The sequence below is a fragment of the Cornus florida genome, unplaced genomic scaffold, assembly GCF_030987335.1.
Source record: "Cornus florida cultivar Cherokee Brave unplaced genomic scaffold, ASM3098733v1 CherokeeBrave_3.0.0_Hap2_Chr06, whole genome shotgun sequence".
Lineage (NCBI taxonomy): Eukaryota > Viridiplantae > Streptophyta > Magnoliopsida > Cornales > Cornaceae > Cornus > Cornus florida.
Genome location: NW_026775576.1, coordinates 97,411,485 through 97,427,950, shown reverse-complemented (window position 1 = coordinate 97,427,950; position 16,466 = coordinate 97,411,485). Strand labels below are relative to the sequence as shown.

Genomic DNA, 16,466 nt, shown 5'->3' with positions numbered 1-16,466 from the left:
TTAACTTTATAATGAAGTATTCAGAATACATGTGGTTAATTAATATTATAATGCATTTGTTTTAGGAGGGAAAAGAATTGACTTCAGTAGACATCAAAGCTGTTATAGTTGTACAGGAAGGAACAACCGACAGCTAACAAGATGGTGTTAACACCATCCAATTTTGGCTTGATTAGCAAGTATATATCAATGGTAGGAGAATGAAGGCTACCAGGCAACCATTGCCAACATAAAGCTCCAAAATATATTGATTAATTGTCCAATCCATTTCACTCAATGAATTCATGTCTATTTTATTTTCTACTCAAACCATATAGGTTGTTTTCAATGAATTGAAAATTCCCAAGATAGTGACTCTTATAACCTCATTTTGCTTATCAAACAAGTTTGGGAATTAAATCATTGTTTTGTGGAAAAGGGCATTCTGGGAACTCTATGAAAACCGTTAAATTTATTATTTAATCAAATAAGACAATCTAACTTGGACAGCCCTCAAAGTAAAGTTGGCTAAAAGCCATTGTCAATTAAGTCAACATTAATCTGTTTTTTGGAGGTATGATGTGTCTTGTAGGTGATAATCCCATATTAATTAAGCACCTAATTATCCAAAAGCACCATCTAATTTCTCACTATATATACACTCTTCACGTGCTCTCTGTATCTCCATCAATCAAGCTTGAGTCACACAAATTACCAATTGTTTCTTGTTATCTTCTCCATCAGCCAAAGTACACGCAGACATGGGTTTTTGCTCCCCAAGGGTCTTACTCTTTGCTTTGAGTTTTTTGTTAGCTTTTGCAGAGCTTGTGATTGCAAAACATGTTGGCATTACCAGGCACTACAAGTTTGATGTATGTATTGCAATTTATATACATCAATATATATATTTCATGATGCATTAAGATATATATATATATATCTTAATGCATCATGAAATATACTGCATATATAATATGACCTTACTTTATCTGATTTTAATATGTTATTTACAGATCAAGATGCAAAAGGTGACAAGGTTGTGCCAAACAAAGAGCATTGTGACTGTCAATGGGCAGTTTCCAGGGCCTCGGATCATCGCAAGGGAAGGCGACAGATTGTTAGTTAAAGTGGTTAACCATGTTCAGTACAATGTCTCCCTTCATTGGTATTTAACCACCCTATTATGATTATATATATAGTTCTTCTGGTGGTACTTGGGAGTGTTAATTCGCTACATTAATTATGATTTTGTATAGTATATCACTAGAATTTTTGGGCATGACAGGCATGGGATCAGGCAGCTTAGGACTGGATGGGCAGATGGACCTGCATATATTACACAATGTCCAATTCAGACAGGCCAAAGCTATGTATACAACTTCACCATTACTGGCCAAAGAGGAACCTTATGGTGGCATGCTCACATTTCATGGCTGAGAGCCACTCTCTATGGGCCTATTGTCATCCTCCCGAAACGACACATTCCATACCCTTTCCCACAACCCCACAAAGAAGTCCCCATCATTTTTGGTAATTTAAGTTAATCATGTAGCAGAAAAAAAATATATTAAAATTTTGTCAATCACCGTCATTATAATTATTGAATTGTTCTCATTTTCAATGACATGACTTTGTCTTGGATTGCAGGTGAATGGTGGAAGGCAGATACAGAGACAATTATCAGCCAAGCACTGCAAACTGGAGGAGCCCCAAATAATTCTGATGCCTTCACCATTAATGGTCTTCCAGGACCATTGTACAACTGCTCAGCTAAAGGTATATATAATTACTGAAATACAAAGGTTTATTTGGTTAATGGTTTTCTATTTTCTAACAACTAAAAAAAAACTTTTATTTTACAATTTTTTGAAAACAATTTAGAAAACACTCAATTTCACATAACAACCTTTTCTAGTTATTTGAAAACAGTTTTATATTTTTTAAGTCTCGAAAATTATTTTTAGATTACTTGAATGCACTTTGACAATTATGAAAAAAAAAAAAAAACACTTTGACAGATAAATTTAGTATTTATTGGGAAAAATTATTTGTGAATTGAAATGAAGACAAACTATACATTTGCAGATACCTTCAAACTGAAAGTGAAGCCAGGGAAGACATACCTCCTCCGTCTGATCAATGCTGCACTCAATGACGAGCTATTCTTCAGTATTGCTAACCACACGGTCACCGTTGTGGAAGCTGATGCTGTCTATGTTAAGCCATTCAAGACCAGCATAGTTCTCATTACCCCTGGACAGACCACCAATGTACTCCTCAAGGCCAACTCTAACATCCCTAACAATGCTACCTTCCTAATGGCGGCTAGGCCTTACGCCACCGGTCCTGCAACCTTTGACAACACCACAACTGCCGGAATCCTTGAATATCACCACCCTTCCTCCGCCACGAAATCCCAAAAGAAGAACCTCCCACTTTTGAAACCAAAATTTCCTAAATTCAATGACACATTGTTTGCAACAAAATTCACCAACAAACTTCGCAGTTTGGCCACCAAGAAGTTCCCTGCAAATGTACCAAAGACTGTCAATAAGCAATTTTTCTTCACTGTCGGGCTAGGAATAAGCACATGCTCTAAGACCCAAACCTGCACAAACAACACTAGGGTGGCTGCTGCTATTAACAATGTGTCATTTGTGCAGCCAAACACGGCTCTACTTCAAGCTCACTTCTTTCGACAATCAAAGGGTGTATACACCACTGATTTTCCTGCAAACCCACCTTTCAAGTTTAATTATACAGGCACTCCACCAAACAACATTATGGTGAGCAGTGGCACAAAAGTGGTGGTGCTTCCATTCAAAACTAGTGTGGAGCTGGTCATGCAGGACACAAGCATTATTGGTGCAGAAAGCCACCCTCTCCACCTCCATGGCTTCAACTTCTTTATTGTGGGTCAGGGTTTCGGAAACTATGACCCCAAGAATGATCCGGCTAAGTTCAACCTTGTCGACCCACCGGAGAGAAACACTGTCGGTGTCCCCTCCGGCGGTTGGGTTGCTATCCGATTTCTTGCAGACAATCCAGGTGAGTATCAATGAATGTAATGCTATATATCACTATGGAAAATGCTATTTAAAACAAAATTCAACCCCAAAATATAAAGAATTTTTATTCCTTAAAAAGATGCATTGAATAAGTCCAAAACTTTGATTAAGTCGTGGAGATTGGACCTTCAACTTCACAATCATTTAATTTTTTATTTTTTCATTACATATAAAGTGAATATGGAACATAGTCACATAATGTGACAAGTAATCAATAAATTGTATTGCTGTTGAAATCAAAGGGTTAATAATTTGATGATATTTCGTGATGATGTGTGTAAACAGGGGTATGGTTCATGCATTGCCACCTGGAAGTTCACACAAGCTGGGGGTTGAAGATGGCCTGGGTTGTGAACGATGGAAAGCGTCCGAATCAAAAGCTGCAACCTCCACCGTCTGATCTTCCCAGATGTTGATCATGATTCTCTCTTTAGTTGTAGTGTTATTTCATGTTAATTCTTTTATTTTTCTTCCTTCTTTCTTGTTCCCACCTCTGCCCAGAAAGGGCAAAGGAAAAGTAAGTTTTAGGCTTTTAGCTTATGATGATTGCTTTGGGTTGCATTTTCACGGGCCCCTCCAAGAAAGAAACAAACAGTGGAGATTTTGAGTATGTTTTCAGTTTTGTAATGCTATATCTCCAATTATTTTATCAAAGGACTTCTCTTACCTCTTTTACTATTACTTCTTTCAATTCAACATTATATATATATTGGGACTCTTCAAGTTGCTAAATGAACAACTATATATATTTTGGAGACGATTTAAACAATGAACCTCATAAATTAGATTTGTGAACATGCTCACTGGGACTAATGCAGAGCAAGGCTGGAAAGGGCTTGTACCTTATTTTTTTTAATCAATCTGGTCTTTCATCTCAAGTTCCAAAATGAGCAAAATTAACTTGAAATTAACTGACCAAGATAAAGAATTTGAATTTAAATGCGACAAATAGGAACAAAATTGAATCTTAACACTTATTTCTAGACCTATAAATTCGAGCCAATCTCAAACAACTATGGAGTATTAAACAATCATTAGTTGCTAACCGAGTTTGAAGAATCATTTACTTGATTGGATTTGGTTTTAATTTAACCTTTTCTCATCAAAAGGTTGGAAAAATTATGAATTGCAAACATTACTTTAAATCTCTTACAAGAAATAAGTACCGAAAACTTTCTGATATCAAAATTTTAAAAATAATTTAATTGAGAAAGTTCACATTATTAGATAATAATAATAATAATAATAATAATAACAACAACAGCTACTGTAACAACAAATTCACCGAATTTAAGCAACAATCATGAAATACAACAGAAAAATAAATATATCAATATAAAGATTTATACGTGGTTTAGCAAAGCTTACATTTACAGTAGAGATCCAACGTACTATGTATAAAATCGAAAATTACAAGTTTCAGCCCCATTTTTTTTTTTTTTTATTTATATGAATTCAGATGTCTCTTAATAATGCACTCCAAATCCTAAACGCCCTTGTATATCGAGTTACAAAATAGTACTAATTAGGGTTCATGGCCCATAAGTAAAAACGAATCAAAAATTTTCCTTATCCAACAGCTCATCAGGTCGCAACACGATCCAACACCAAACTCGACCTACAACGTCACAATAACAATAATTGATTGATAATTTTAACTTTTTTTCTTTTCAGAATTCGTTTAGAAGTAGAAATTAATATAAAAACCTAAAAAATGACATTTGGGCTCCGGTTGTTTTGACGTAAAATAATTTTTTCGAAAACTATTTTTTTTTTCAAGTAAAATATATATATTTTATTTTATCTTTTGATATTTGACAAAGATTTAGGTCAGGTATGTTGAATGTCGAAAATTGATGAGTAAATTATTTTTATTAGATTTTATTATTTTTTTTATTCATATATATTTTATAATAATCAAATAATTAAAAATAAAATATTTTCCATCCAAACAAAAAAAAAAAAAAAAAAAGTTAATGCAAAAATAGTGCTGTAAAAATAACTAAACACTACTACTACCTCTCTCGGTACATAAAATAGAATAACAAGGGCCCCATTTCGGTAATTTGAGAAGGCCAACAAATCGCACCTCTACATATTTCACCGAACACATAATAACCAATTTCTCTTACTTCAAGTTTCAGACCCAACAAGAACCTGCCGGAGACACCGTCGTAATACATATACGCCGGTGGCTCCGGCACATTATAAATACACTCACCAAATCCTCGTAGTAACAATAATTTTTGTTCTCGTAAGAATACCCCAAGGCCGATCATCGGACCGTTTCAGGCCAGAGATGAAACGGAGCTTCCGGCTCTCTCTTTCGGTTACCGTCGTTATCGCGGCCATTGGTTTCATATACTTCTCGACGGTCTTCGTGTTCATAGACCGGTGGTTCGGTCTGACCTCGTCGCCTGGCATCATGAACGCCGTCGTTTTCACCGCCATCGCCATTATGTGCGTCTTCAACTACTCAGTCGCCATATTCACCGATCCGGGACAGGTCCCGTCCACCTTCGTCCCGGACATTGAAGACGCAGATAACCCTATCCACGAGATCAAGCGCAAGGTACTCCGAAATTCTTTGATTTTTATCCCTAATTTTTAGGGTTCCGATAATATTTCAGTATTGTCTATTTGATTTACATACTGTTCAATTTTTTAGTTCTGTAACTGTTGATATTTTATGCTCTTATCACGCGCATTCATATAAACATACACATGCATATACAACATCATAATTAGCTTATACACTTGAATGCGATGCAAACAAGGTCACACATTCATGCCTGATTGATCATATTTTCAATTTTTTTAGTGTTTTGATTTCAACTCAAACTTTTAGGGTTTTGATGTTACTGTTTGTGATCATTGTCAAATGAAAATACATTCTGTTAAAATTTTTGGATCCTTGTATGTTTTTGTCATATATATATATATATATATATATATATATATATATATATATATATATATATATATATATAAATTAATATATAACAGCAGAATTAAATAATTAGATCTTGTAAGAAATTGAATTCGAAATTATTATGCAAATAATATTGTTGTATTCCGAAGCATAATAAAATAAAATAAATATGTAAAAAGAAATGAGTTTGGAGCTCCTTTGCGAATCTAATAAACTTGGCCTCTTATAAAAACGCTTATATTTTTATAGATCTTACACGCAACAAGATACAACCCAATCTAACAAGCGGTCTTCTTTGAGAACGTCCAAAGAGAGACAAGATGTACCAGTGTTGTGTCTAGTTGCCCCAAAATATTATGGGAATTACATACAAATATGATAAATAATTGGATAAATTACTCTAATCTCCTTGGGGTTTGACCTAATTCCCTAGGCTTAAAGATTTCAAAATATGGTGGTTTACCTCCCCTTAGGTTTGGTTCACTTTACTCTGAGTAGCCCTGTTAAAGTTAAGAAAAATTAATAACCAGAATTCTAAAACTACACTCACATGCAGCAAAATTACTTAAATAATTTTGTAAACAAATAAAATCACCATTCAAACCAACAACAATATAACAGCCTTTGCTTCTCTCTCTTGACCACCACCAGTGCTGCCACATTCACTGGTAGCTATATCCTATATAAATCCATTTGTCCCATTTTTATTTATTTAAAAATGGTGGGGGAGATAAGGGGTGATACAGAATGTATGAATTGGGTTTGTTGCCTCTGTTTTCGCTAGTATTTGCCGGAAATGTGGAGAGGGCTGAGGATAGATGGAACCAACATGGGCTTAGTGGGGATAATCTTAAGGGGTTGTGTAGAGATCTGCATCCCGGTCCGGTGAGTCTGCTACGCTGGAATGGGAAGGGGAAGCCATGGCTGAGATCGGATTCCAATAAGCCATGTCCGTTGGATAGCTTGTGGTCGCCGTACAATCTGTTCCGTCACGCGCTGTTGTTTTCAGACAGATTCACCGTATTTGCTAATTGGAGACATTTTATGTGCTGTGGTCGAGTTGCCAGCGGTTAAGGTGAGGTGGTGGTGGTGGACCAATGGTGAAGATAATTGGTGCTTTGATGTAATGACATATACTCCCTGCATCCCAAAATTCTTGTCCATCTTTCTATTTTAGGATGTCCCAAAATACATGTCCTATTCTAAAATTGAATATACTATTTTTATAATATACCTAAATTATCCTTTTGACATTGACTTGTGCACTAATTACGGAGTATTCTTTGTCTTTTAACAAGGAGAATTTTGAAAATTCACTTTTATCAATACAATAAAAATAATAATTAAAATTTCACTACCATAAAAAGTTGGATTCCCCAGACACCCCAAGAATATTGGGACGGAGGGAGTAGTACTGTTTTGGCGGTGGTTGGATTTCAAAAGATTTGCTTTACTTTTGTTGGTGGGAGATGTTTTTGGCAGTGGTGTAGGCATGGGAAAATATGTGTGCTGGTGGAGGAAACTGAAAGAGAGAGTAAAGAGAGAAAGAATGGTCGTGGAGATAAGGGGACGGTGGACAGAGAAAAAGAGAGGGGTATATGTGTTATTTGAAGGTTTTTTTTTAATATTATATTATATTAGAATTGAGGATATTTTAGTAAATAATTATTGATAAGTTGAAGACATTTAAGTAAATGCACACCAAATGTTAGTTTAAGTAACGTACCATTAGTCTGACGGGGATTAGAATAAGTTTGCAAAAATTTTAATCCGAGAGTAATTAGGCCAAACCTTAAAGGAGGTCGGAGTAATTTACACTAAATAATATTGAACAAAAGAGAGTTAGATAGATGAGAGAGAGTGAGAAAGTAAAAAAGACCATTAGCCTTCTGGGTTAACTTACCTTATATTGGCCTGGAGCCCAACAGCTGTAATGGGCAATTTAATGAGTCTAATGGGAACAAATAAATCATCATAAAACCTAATAAAATGGAAACAATAGGCTAATATAAATTGGCTTAATAATATGAAATAGATGTCCTATAAAAGTGTGTAACCAACAAATAAGTAAATAATAAGGGACTGAGAAGTTCTGAGAACTTCTTATATTCACTAACAATATCATCTATGACTCAAATATTGTCTTTCTCACACTCTTAGATTTTGATCTAAATGCGCAGGACCTTAGAATAAGGTCATCTCGAAGATCCTTAGATCTCAGCCATCAAATCACAAACTCCTTAGTGTCATATGGACTGTGCCATATCCACATACCTTTAAGTGGTTATTATGATTCAGTTGTGCATCATGCAGTTTACTCTACCTTAAGTCCTGTGACAAACTTATACCATGTATAATAGTATATATTAGGGTACCTTCCTTTTGCCCTTAAATTTCCAAGAGATATCTTGTCAAGGGCAAGGGTTATCGGATGGGAAGTTCTTGCAATGCAAAAACTGGCTGCAAGCCATTTGTGTGGTAGAGATATTTGCTTTTAGTATAAAGAAGCTGCTTATGAGATTATGCACGTGGAGAGCCATACAAAGTCTATTTGCAGTCAGACGTGTACAAAAGCTGCTTGTTTCCTGTGAGAATGAAGATCGACGAGGAACATTCGAGCAGGCAACTTTGATGGTTGGAACTATGAGACCAACTGGCTCATAATAACAAAAAACTTGTTAGTCCTCTTTAAATAATGAAATATACATAAAAATTATTAGCATAGTGCTAACATGATATCCATTTTCAAAAGTTGTTTGTTAGTTATTCACTTGTATTACGGGGTCATATACCTAGGTATGAAAAATGTTGAAACCAGCTTATGGGCACTTCCATTAGGCAGTATATTATTGGTTGACAGTTGACACGGATCTGTAAATCAAAATAATGTGAGCAAACATAATGAAAAAGAGTGCAAGGATCTGGAGACCAAGTTGTAGTCTAAAGGATTATTTCTGAACTGATAATTCATTAGTAATAATAATGCAATAATATTTTAGAATGTAATCAAATAAATTAGTACACATTTGATGGAAATTTAATCTGAAGTTGGAATTATTTATCAGAAAGTTTGGGACTTTACCTTCACAGATTGACCTTCCTATGGATTGATTTTGCAGGGTGGGGATTTGAGATACTGCCAAAAGTGTTCCCACTATAAGCCTCCACGTGCACATCATTGCCGTGTGTGTAAAAGATGTGTTTTGCGGATGGTACGCATCCTCGACGTTAACTTTCATGCCTTGTCTCATATGTCCTTGTTTAATGTGTTAAAGTGCTGCATTTTGAATGTAAGGATCACCATTGCAATTGGATGAATAATTGTGTGGGCCATGCGAACTACAAGGTCTTCTTCGTCTTTGTTGTGTATGCTGTAATTGCATGCATCTACTCATTGGTATGTTCAAATTCTTTTTGCCTAATACGAAAAACCTTTGCTATTGTTGCATGCTTCTACTACATGTTACATTTTTATTCTTTTGTGCCCAATAGGGATCAAATCTTTTGCATTCTAATTTTGAGATTTTTGACATCTCTGTGTAATTGGAATTGCATGTGGTTGTTCCCTATGTGGTTTCCAAATGGAAAAAGCTTAAGACCATAACTTAAGACCGTAACTTCCCTTGTTTCCTATCTTTGAAACAATTTCCAGGTTTTGCTTGTGGGCAGTCTGACTAATGATGATCAAAAGGACGAGCAGCAAAGTGAAGGATCTTTCAGAACTGTATATGTATTTCCTGCTAATTTATTTGGTTACATTTTGTCATTTTACATTTTCATATCAATGAATTTCTTATCAGTTTTTATGTTCAGGTTATTTCTGGATTGTTGGTGATACCATTAACTGTGGCACTGAGCATTCTTTTGGGTTGGCATATCTATCTCATTTTGCAAAACAAAACTACAATTGAGGTTTACAAAAATTTATATTATTTGTTATTGTCCAATTTTTAATTTTTTTATGGTCAAAATAGTTTTCACATCTTGATTTATTTGACAGTACCATGAAGGGGTGAGAAGCATGTGGCTTGCAGAGAAAGGAGGGAATGTTTATTCACATCCGTATGATCTTGGTGCCTATGAAAATCTGATAACGGTATAAAAAAAAAATTTGGTTCTAAAAGCTTACTTCCGGTTTCTTATAAACTTATCACCCAAACTTTCTGTAGTTTAAGTTACTGATAGGCTCTTTTGTAGTTTAAACTTGATGTTACAAATTGTAGTTTAAGCTTACAGATGTGACTCTTACTTTTATATAGGCTCTCTTTCCTGATCAACGGCTAAAATGCATTACAATTCTGGATACTTCTCCAATTAATCAATTTCTACACACTCTTCAATGTTCTATTATCCTCTTACCTTTCAACAATAATCTATAGTTTCTTATTATTTCTAGTCTTTTATATTTTATTGAAATGAAAATATACAAGGGATAAGAGAAGAAAAATAGTATGTGGTCAATTTTTAAACAAGAAAGTATTATCCCAAATATATGTGTGCTCGTATTTTTATTTTATTTTTGTTTCTTTATGCTGAATTTTTTAATATTTTTAAACAAGAAAAGTGAATTATATACCGTACAGTTACAAACACGTATTTTCCCACCGTATTTTACTATGGTTTTTCTTGGCTGCTTCAGGTGCTGGGTCCAAGTATCCTCTACTGGTTATGTCCCACATCAAGACATATTGGCTCTGGTCTTCGTTTCCGCACCGCATATGATATAGCCATTGGCGCTTCAACATCCAAATGAGTTTCAGTGTTGGCTGGTTGGTTGGTTTTGGAATTTTATGGGCAGTAGAATTCACTCTTTCTTGGGTAGAAGCGGAGGAGGCATCCTAATCTTTTGACACGGTTTGGCTTTGCCCATTTCAAGTGTAGGTTTAACTGTTTTGCTCGGGGTAGCTGGGGTTGCCAACGGTTCGTAATTCAGCAGTTGCCAACGGTTCAATGAGTTCTTGAAGCTTTTAGATGCAAATTATAGGTCTCTAAGAAAAGGACTCTACAAAGACAAGTGCCATTTTTATTCACTAGTGTCGCGCATCGATTCTCAGATTGTTTAGATCATGTAGAAGTTAGATCATCGAATTTTGTTGATATTCTTAGACCATGTACAAAACCATTTCAGGCTATAACCCACCATATCCGAAATGGAGGAGAGAGCTGAAATCCACTGAAACGAGCAGATTCCTCGTCTAGTTTTCTCTAGAAAAATCTTCTTCATCCAGCTCACAAAGTTGTACACTTGTACCTTGCAAAAGCTGAATAATAGTATTGTGATTGATATTCTTTGTTTCAATAAACCTTCATTTTCTTTAACGGTAGTAAGTTTCGTGTTGTCTTCGAATAATAAGTACTCCGAGTATGGGGAAAATTCCACCCTAGTCCTACTTTTCAAGCCCAAAGACAATTTAGTCCTACATATTTTTGAGTTGGACAAAAAAGTCCTAATTTTAACCTTTATTTCCAAATTGGTTCAAATATATATATATATTTCTAAAAGTGCCCTTATTAGTACAATGTATGTACAGTGTATTTCTTTGGTCTTAACCACGGTCATGTCACTCATGTCTTCTCCGCGTAGCGTCTTATTAGTACATTGTATTTCTTTGCTTTTAACCAATTCATCAACGCAGTCCCCGGTCGCGTCTTCTCCATCAGCTTGGCCGGAAACCCCGCTGTTAAACTGAGATCGAGATTGGAGAGCTCCAATTTCAAGAAATCGTCAGAGCGTCTCCGTTTGGGCGCCTTCAATCGCGATGTCGGAATTAAATCTTAAAGCTACACGTTAAAACTCGTGTTGTCGCCGGATTCGGACGAAAACGAACCTCCGCCGCCGCTGAGGAGCTCCAGAATCGGCCTCAAAACGCCGCCGCAGAGGACGGTTTCCACTACCTTTTGGCACACGTGCCAGTTATCGGTCCAGAGGAGTCTGACGGCTCCATTCACCAAATTCACCGTCCGGCCACACGCTTGAAACATAAGCGACTGAAAGAGATTTGTAACACAAATCAAAACACAATCCGATTATTGAAATAAAAAATTAAACAATTAGTCTATATTTTAGAGAAATAAAGAGAATCAATTACCATCCTTCGTCTCCGTCGCAACAGAAGAACTTGGAGATGAAGTCAGTGGCGTGCTACAAACAAGGACAAATAATTAATACGTAGTATTAAGTAGGCATAATTTCACTGACACCCTCAGTGATTTGGCCAAATATCAGTCTAAAATATCTTTCGAAAATAACTATCACTCACATTACAAATGTTTGCTCCGTTTTTCACTCACATCCCAAAAGTTAGTTTACAGATGTGTCAGACCATCAAAGGGTAAAAATGTCTTTTTACATGTAAAAAGACATTTTTACCCTTTGACTGTAGTTTAACCCTGACTTTGGTATACCCTCATTTTTTTAATTTATTTTTTTACAAAATATCAGTATTAAAAGACAATATGGCCCCTCAAAAATTTGTAAATTTACAAATTATATTATATATACAGGCAAACATATATATACTCCTATATACACACACAGACATATATATATATACACACACACACACAAGCACAACACCACCACCAAATACAACAGCGGAGTCGTCGTCGAATCCGACAACGGCCGCTCATTCGCCGTCAAAGTTGACTTTCCCATCTTCCAAACCGATGTCTCCCTCGCCGCGACCTCATCTGCAAGGTCGCTCGGATCCTCCAATCCTCATCATCGAACCCTTTCTTCGACCTCTCCGACTACCTCCAAGACCCGGATTTGTCTCGCCGGATTTCCAAGACCCAGTCATCTCCCTCTTCGCAGAGCTCGTCTCCGCTGGATGCACCGCCACCGAATCTGTCTCGCCGGCACCATCAACATTCTCACAGCCGTCTTCGCTCTCCATCTCCAAACTTGCCATTGCCACTACTCCACCGCCGAGCCGAGCTCTTCACTGCCGAGTTGGAGTTGTCATCTCTCCCACTAATCCACTCGCTACCAAGTCCCGCGAATCCTCCTCCAGTCACCCCTCGCCGGTTCTCTCAAACCCAGATAATCAGTATATATATAGTTCTCACTGCTAATTCAGTCCACCGAGCACGGTTGTGGCCGACGAGCAAGGGTCTTCAGACGACGGCCGACAAGCAAAAGAAGCTTAGCTCGCTCTCTCTCTCCCGGCGACAAGCACTAGTCCTCGCCGTCGCAGCCCTAAACCATGTTGCCGCTTCTGTCGCCTGAAGTTTCCCATAGTCGTCGGCGGCACCACCACCACCATCACCCCATCATCACCGACCACCAACCACCAATCTCTCTATACATTTTCTCTCTCTTCTGCAACACACCACCCACCACCAAAAAAGCCTTAACTTTTGGAACCACCACCCACCACCACCACCACGACGGCCAACAGTTCCATCTACCCAATTGTCGGGATATAATTGTCTTTTAACTAATCTGATATTTTGAAATAAATGTTATTAAAAAAATTGGGGCAAAGTTGTCTTTTCACATGTTTTTAACGGAGGCTGTAACGGAAAATCAAAAATGGACCTAAGCGATAGTTATTTTCGAAAGATATTTTAGACTGATATTTGGCCAAATTATTGGGGGTGTCAGTGAAATTATCCCTATTAAGTAATTAGTTTAGGTGAAATTATCCCTATTAAGTAATTAGTTTAGGAGAAGTAATAACTAATAAGGGCACTTTTGAAAATATATATATATATATGAACCAATTTAGAAACAAAGGTTAAAATTAGGACTTCTTTGTCCAACTTAAAAATATGTAGGACTAAATTGTCTTTGGGCTTGAAAAGTAAGACTAGAGTGGAATTTTCCTTGGTATGAGCTCGGGCCTGACTGAAGCCCGATGGGCTCGGACTGGCCCACAGACTCCGGGTCATTTTTGCACCCTTTAGTTCAAGCACGTCAAAGGGTAATACGAGTGAGTGACAAGTGGGTCATTTTTTGGGCTCCGAGATGTGAACCTCATATCTGGCCCCACCTACTAACCTCACATGGGCAACATTTGATCTTCATGCCGCTCCCTGAAGCAACGCCCCTACTTTAGGAGGTGAGCATCACTTCTCTCCTTAGTGGGTCTTTATTTCATGATTCATTTCATAAAAGATAAATAACTAGATAAATAATTGTAGTAGAACAGGAACAACAAGAATAGAACAGGGATATTTTATTCTATTTTTATAATCTCAATTATATGTATATATTTTTTATAACTGACAAAACTTTTAGTAGAGTAATAAATAAAACTTTATTTTTATAATCTCAGCTATATATATATTTTTTATAATTATTACTTGTGATTAGTCATCAGTCACGCGTAATAATGGTGTGACACTTGTCGTATTTATCTTATAATAAAACGAGTTGGGATAATTTTATAAATTTAATAGTGGGACCCACATAACTTTTAGTACAGTAATAAAAAAAATTTAAGAATCAAGATAACCTCGACAGCTTTTTTTTTGGTTTTTTTTTTCTTCACGTGGGTCATTGTTTTGTGCTCCGAGATATGATGTGAACGCGGCCCCTTCTCTCTTTAATAGGTTTTTAATTCATGATTCATTTCATAAAAAATAAATAAATTGTAGTAATATGAACTAGCTGAGTTAAATAGTTAATGCAATTCCACTTATACCATAACTTTTTAATTCAAATCAAACTTTATTTTTTTACTTTTACATATATATATATATATATATATATATATATATATAATTGCTAACTATCCTCTTTTTTCAATAAGATTGTTTTTTGAGATACTTATCAGGTTTAACGCTAAAAAGAATCAAATTAAGAAATTCTATTTTATAAGACATGATTTTTTATCATATTAACTATATAATTTAACTTAAGGTCGGAAGATGCTGGCAACTGAGCTTCACCAAAACATCAAATGAAATATATTATACCCATTATCAACTTATTTAAAATCAAATCCATAATTTATCTCACGACGATGGAGTTTAAATTAAAAAATTCGATCCTATGATAAACTCAAACTTATTAATATGACAGTGAGGGGAAATATTTTAATATGATAACTTTCTACCTGGTACCTCCAATTAATAATATTCTTTTCCTTTCTATGATTGGTACATTTCTTGATAATGGGTTAAACATTTTATGATTGGATGGGTACTATTTTTCCAAATACATCAGATACCAATATACTCACTCGATAATGAGATAGTGGCATAGAACTTTTTGAAATTTTCTAAAGAAATAATGGTCTCCTTTTGAAAACATAATATTTATTGATTTGGGACTTTTAACATATGAATATAAATCATCCTAATTTTCATAGTCGGGGTAAAATAATATGGAAAATATATATATTTTAATGTACGAATATAATTTGTTTTTCTTTTTTAAAAATTTGGCATAAAAAAATACGAATTTGGATATGTTTCGAATATAATAATTTTATGTTGGTTAAAAATTCGTCATTAAAATTCGATCACATATATATTATTTTTTTTTTTATACTAAAAATAATATAGAAGTATACAATCTTGTATAGAGATGGATGATTCTATGAAGAACTTGTAATGAGAGAGATTGGAAAATATTCTAAAAATACGAGAGAGGTTAAAGCCAACAAAGATAATACTTCCTTGAAAAGATTTCAGAAGTGTAAAGAATTCTTAATAATTCATTGTAATGCACTATTTCATATGAAAGAAAATGCATGTAGATAGATAGAAGTCACATGCTAACAACAAGAGTACAGAGGGAGGAAGATTTTACTCTATTTTCATAATATCAATTATATGCGTATATTTTATATGTATATATATTTTTTAATTAGTACGTGTGATCAGTCATTAAACCGTGTGACAGTCATGTATAACGTTAGTGTCACACGCATAATCAAATGCCTATTTTTATAATCTCAACTATATGTATATATTTTTTATAATTATTACACGCATAACACTGGTGTAACACGCGTAATGTGAGCGGTGATTACACGAGTAATAGAGGAACCGACAAAACTTTTGGTACAGTAGACAAAACTCCGACTTCACGAGTCCTTTTTAACAATTTAACCAATTCCATTAATAACTTCGAATTTTCATCTTCTTATCCAAGTTTAGTGTTATAAATATACAACTTGCTTTATTTTTTTACTTTCAGTCATCTCCAAGAAGGAAGATCACGACCACCCCAAGGTTTGTATAGTCGACTTGCGATGATATTTTCGTGTTGTACATAATAAATTTTTTTTTTTTTCTTCAACGACTTGGGTCTGCATCATGTTTAAATATGTAATTGTAAGACGAAATTAGCAGAATTAATTAGGCCAACAAGTGTTTGATGGGTGTTTAATTAGGAGAACTATTGAGGTGTATGATTGGTTCTAGGTTTGTATTTGTGCCTGTAATTGTTAAATATAGAAGACAGAAGAATATATAATTGACATCATGTTAAATTAAGCACTGCTTCAAAAATATATACATGTATATTCTTTTGT

General features: G+C 35.3%; 2 protein-coding genes across 3 annotated transcripts; both read left to right on the top strand.

Annotated features, from left to right (window-relative positions):
* Window positions 1–681: 681 nt before the first annotated feature.
* LOC132313180 (laccase-17-like) lies at window positions 682–3,709 on the top strand. Its single transcript, XM_059811858.1, has 6 exons — window positions 682–851; window positions 993–1,144; window positions 1,265–1,509; window positions 1,627–1,755; window positions 2,065–3,027; window positions 3,333–3,709. Exons 1-6 carry the CDS (start codon window positions 741–743, stop codon window positions 3,461–3,463), a joined length of 1,731 nt encoding a protein of 576 aa, XP_059667841.1. The 5' UTR covers window positions 682–740; the 3' UTR covers window positions 3,464–3,709.
* Window positions 3,710–5,141: 1,432 nt separating this feature from the next.
* Window positions 5,142–11,298, top strand: LOC132313181 (probable protein S-acyltransferase 16). 2 transcript variants are annotated; one of them, XM_059811860.1, is made up of 7 exons: window positions 5,142–5,619; window positions 9,099–9,191; window positions 9,275–9,376; window positions 9,632–9,703; window positions 9,793–9,891; window positions 9,980–10,075; window positions 10,619–11,298. In XM_059811860.1, exons 1-7 carry the CDS (start codon window positions 5,347–5,349, stop codon window positions 10,730–10,732), a joined length of 849 nt encoding a protein of 282 aa, XP_059667843.1. In that variant the 5' UTR covers window positions 5,142–5,346; the 3' UTR covers window positions 10,733–11,298. The 2 variants fall into 2 exon arrangements, with proteins under 2 accessions (XP_059667843.1, XP_059667842.1); XM_059811859.1 differs by having other exon boundaries at window positions 5,143–5,619; window positions 9,632–9,709.
* The last annotated feature ends 5,168 nt before the right edge of the window (window positions 11,299–16,466 follow it).

Coding starts and splice junctions, on each gene's coding strand:
- LOC132313180 (XM_059811858.1), top strand. CDS start 741: ATGGGTTTTTGCTCCCCAAGGGTCTTACTCTTTGCTTTGAGTTTTTTG. Junction 852..992: donor CCAGGCACTACAAGTTTGAT/GTATGTATTGCA, acceptor TGTTATTTACAG/ATCAAGATGCAAAAGGTGAC. Junction 3,028..3,332: donor ATTTCTTGCAGACAATCCAG/GTGAGTATCAAT, acceptor GTGTGTAAACAG/GGGTATGGTTCATGCATTGC.
- LOC132313181 (XM_059811859.1), top strand. CDS start 5,347: ATGAAACGGAGCTTCCGGCTCTCTCTTTCGGTTACCGTCGTTATCGCG. Junction 9,377..9,631: donor TTGCATGCATCTACTCATTG/GTATGTTCAAAT, acceptor AACAATTTCCAG/GTTTTGCTTGTGGGCAGTCT. Junction 9,892..9,979: donor AAAACAAAACTACAATTGAG/GTTTACAAAAAT, acceptor TTTATTTGACAG/TACCATGAAGGGGTGAGAAG.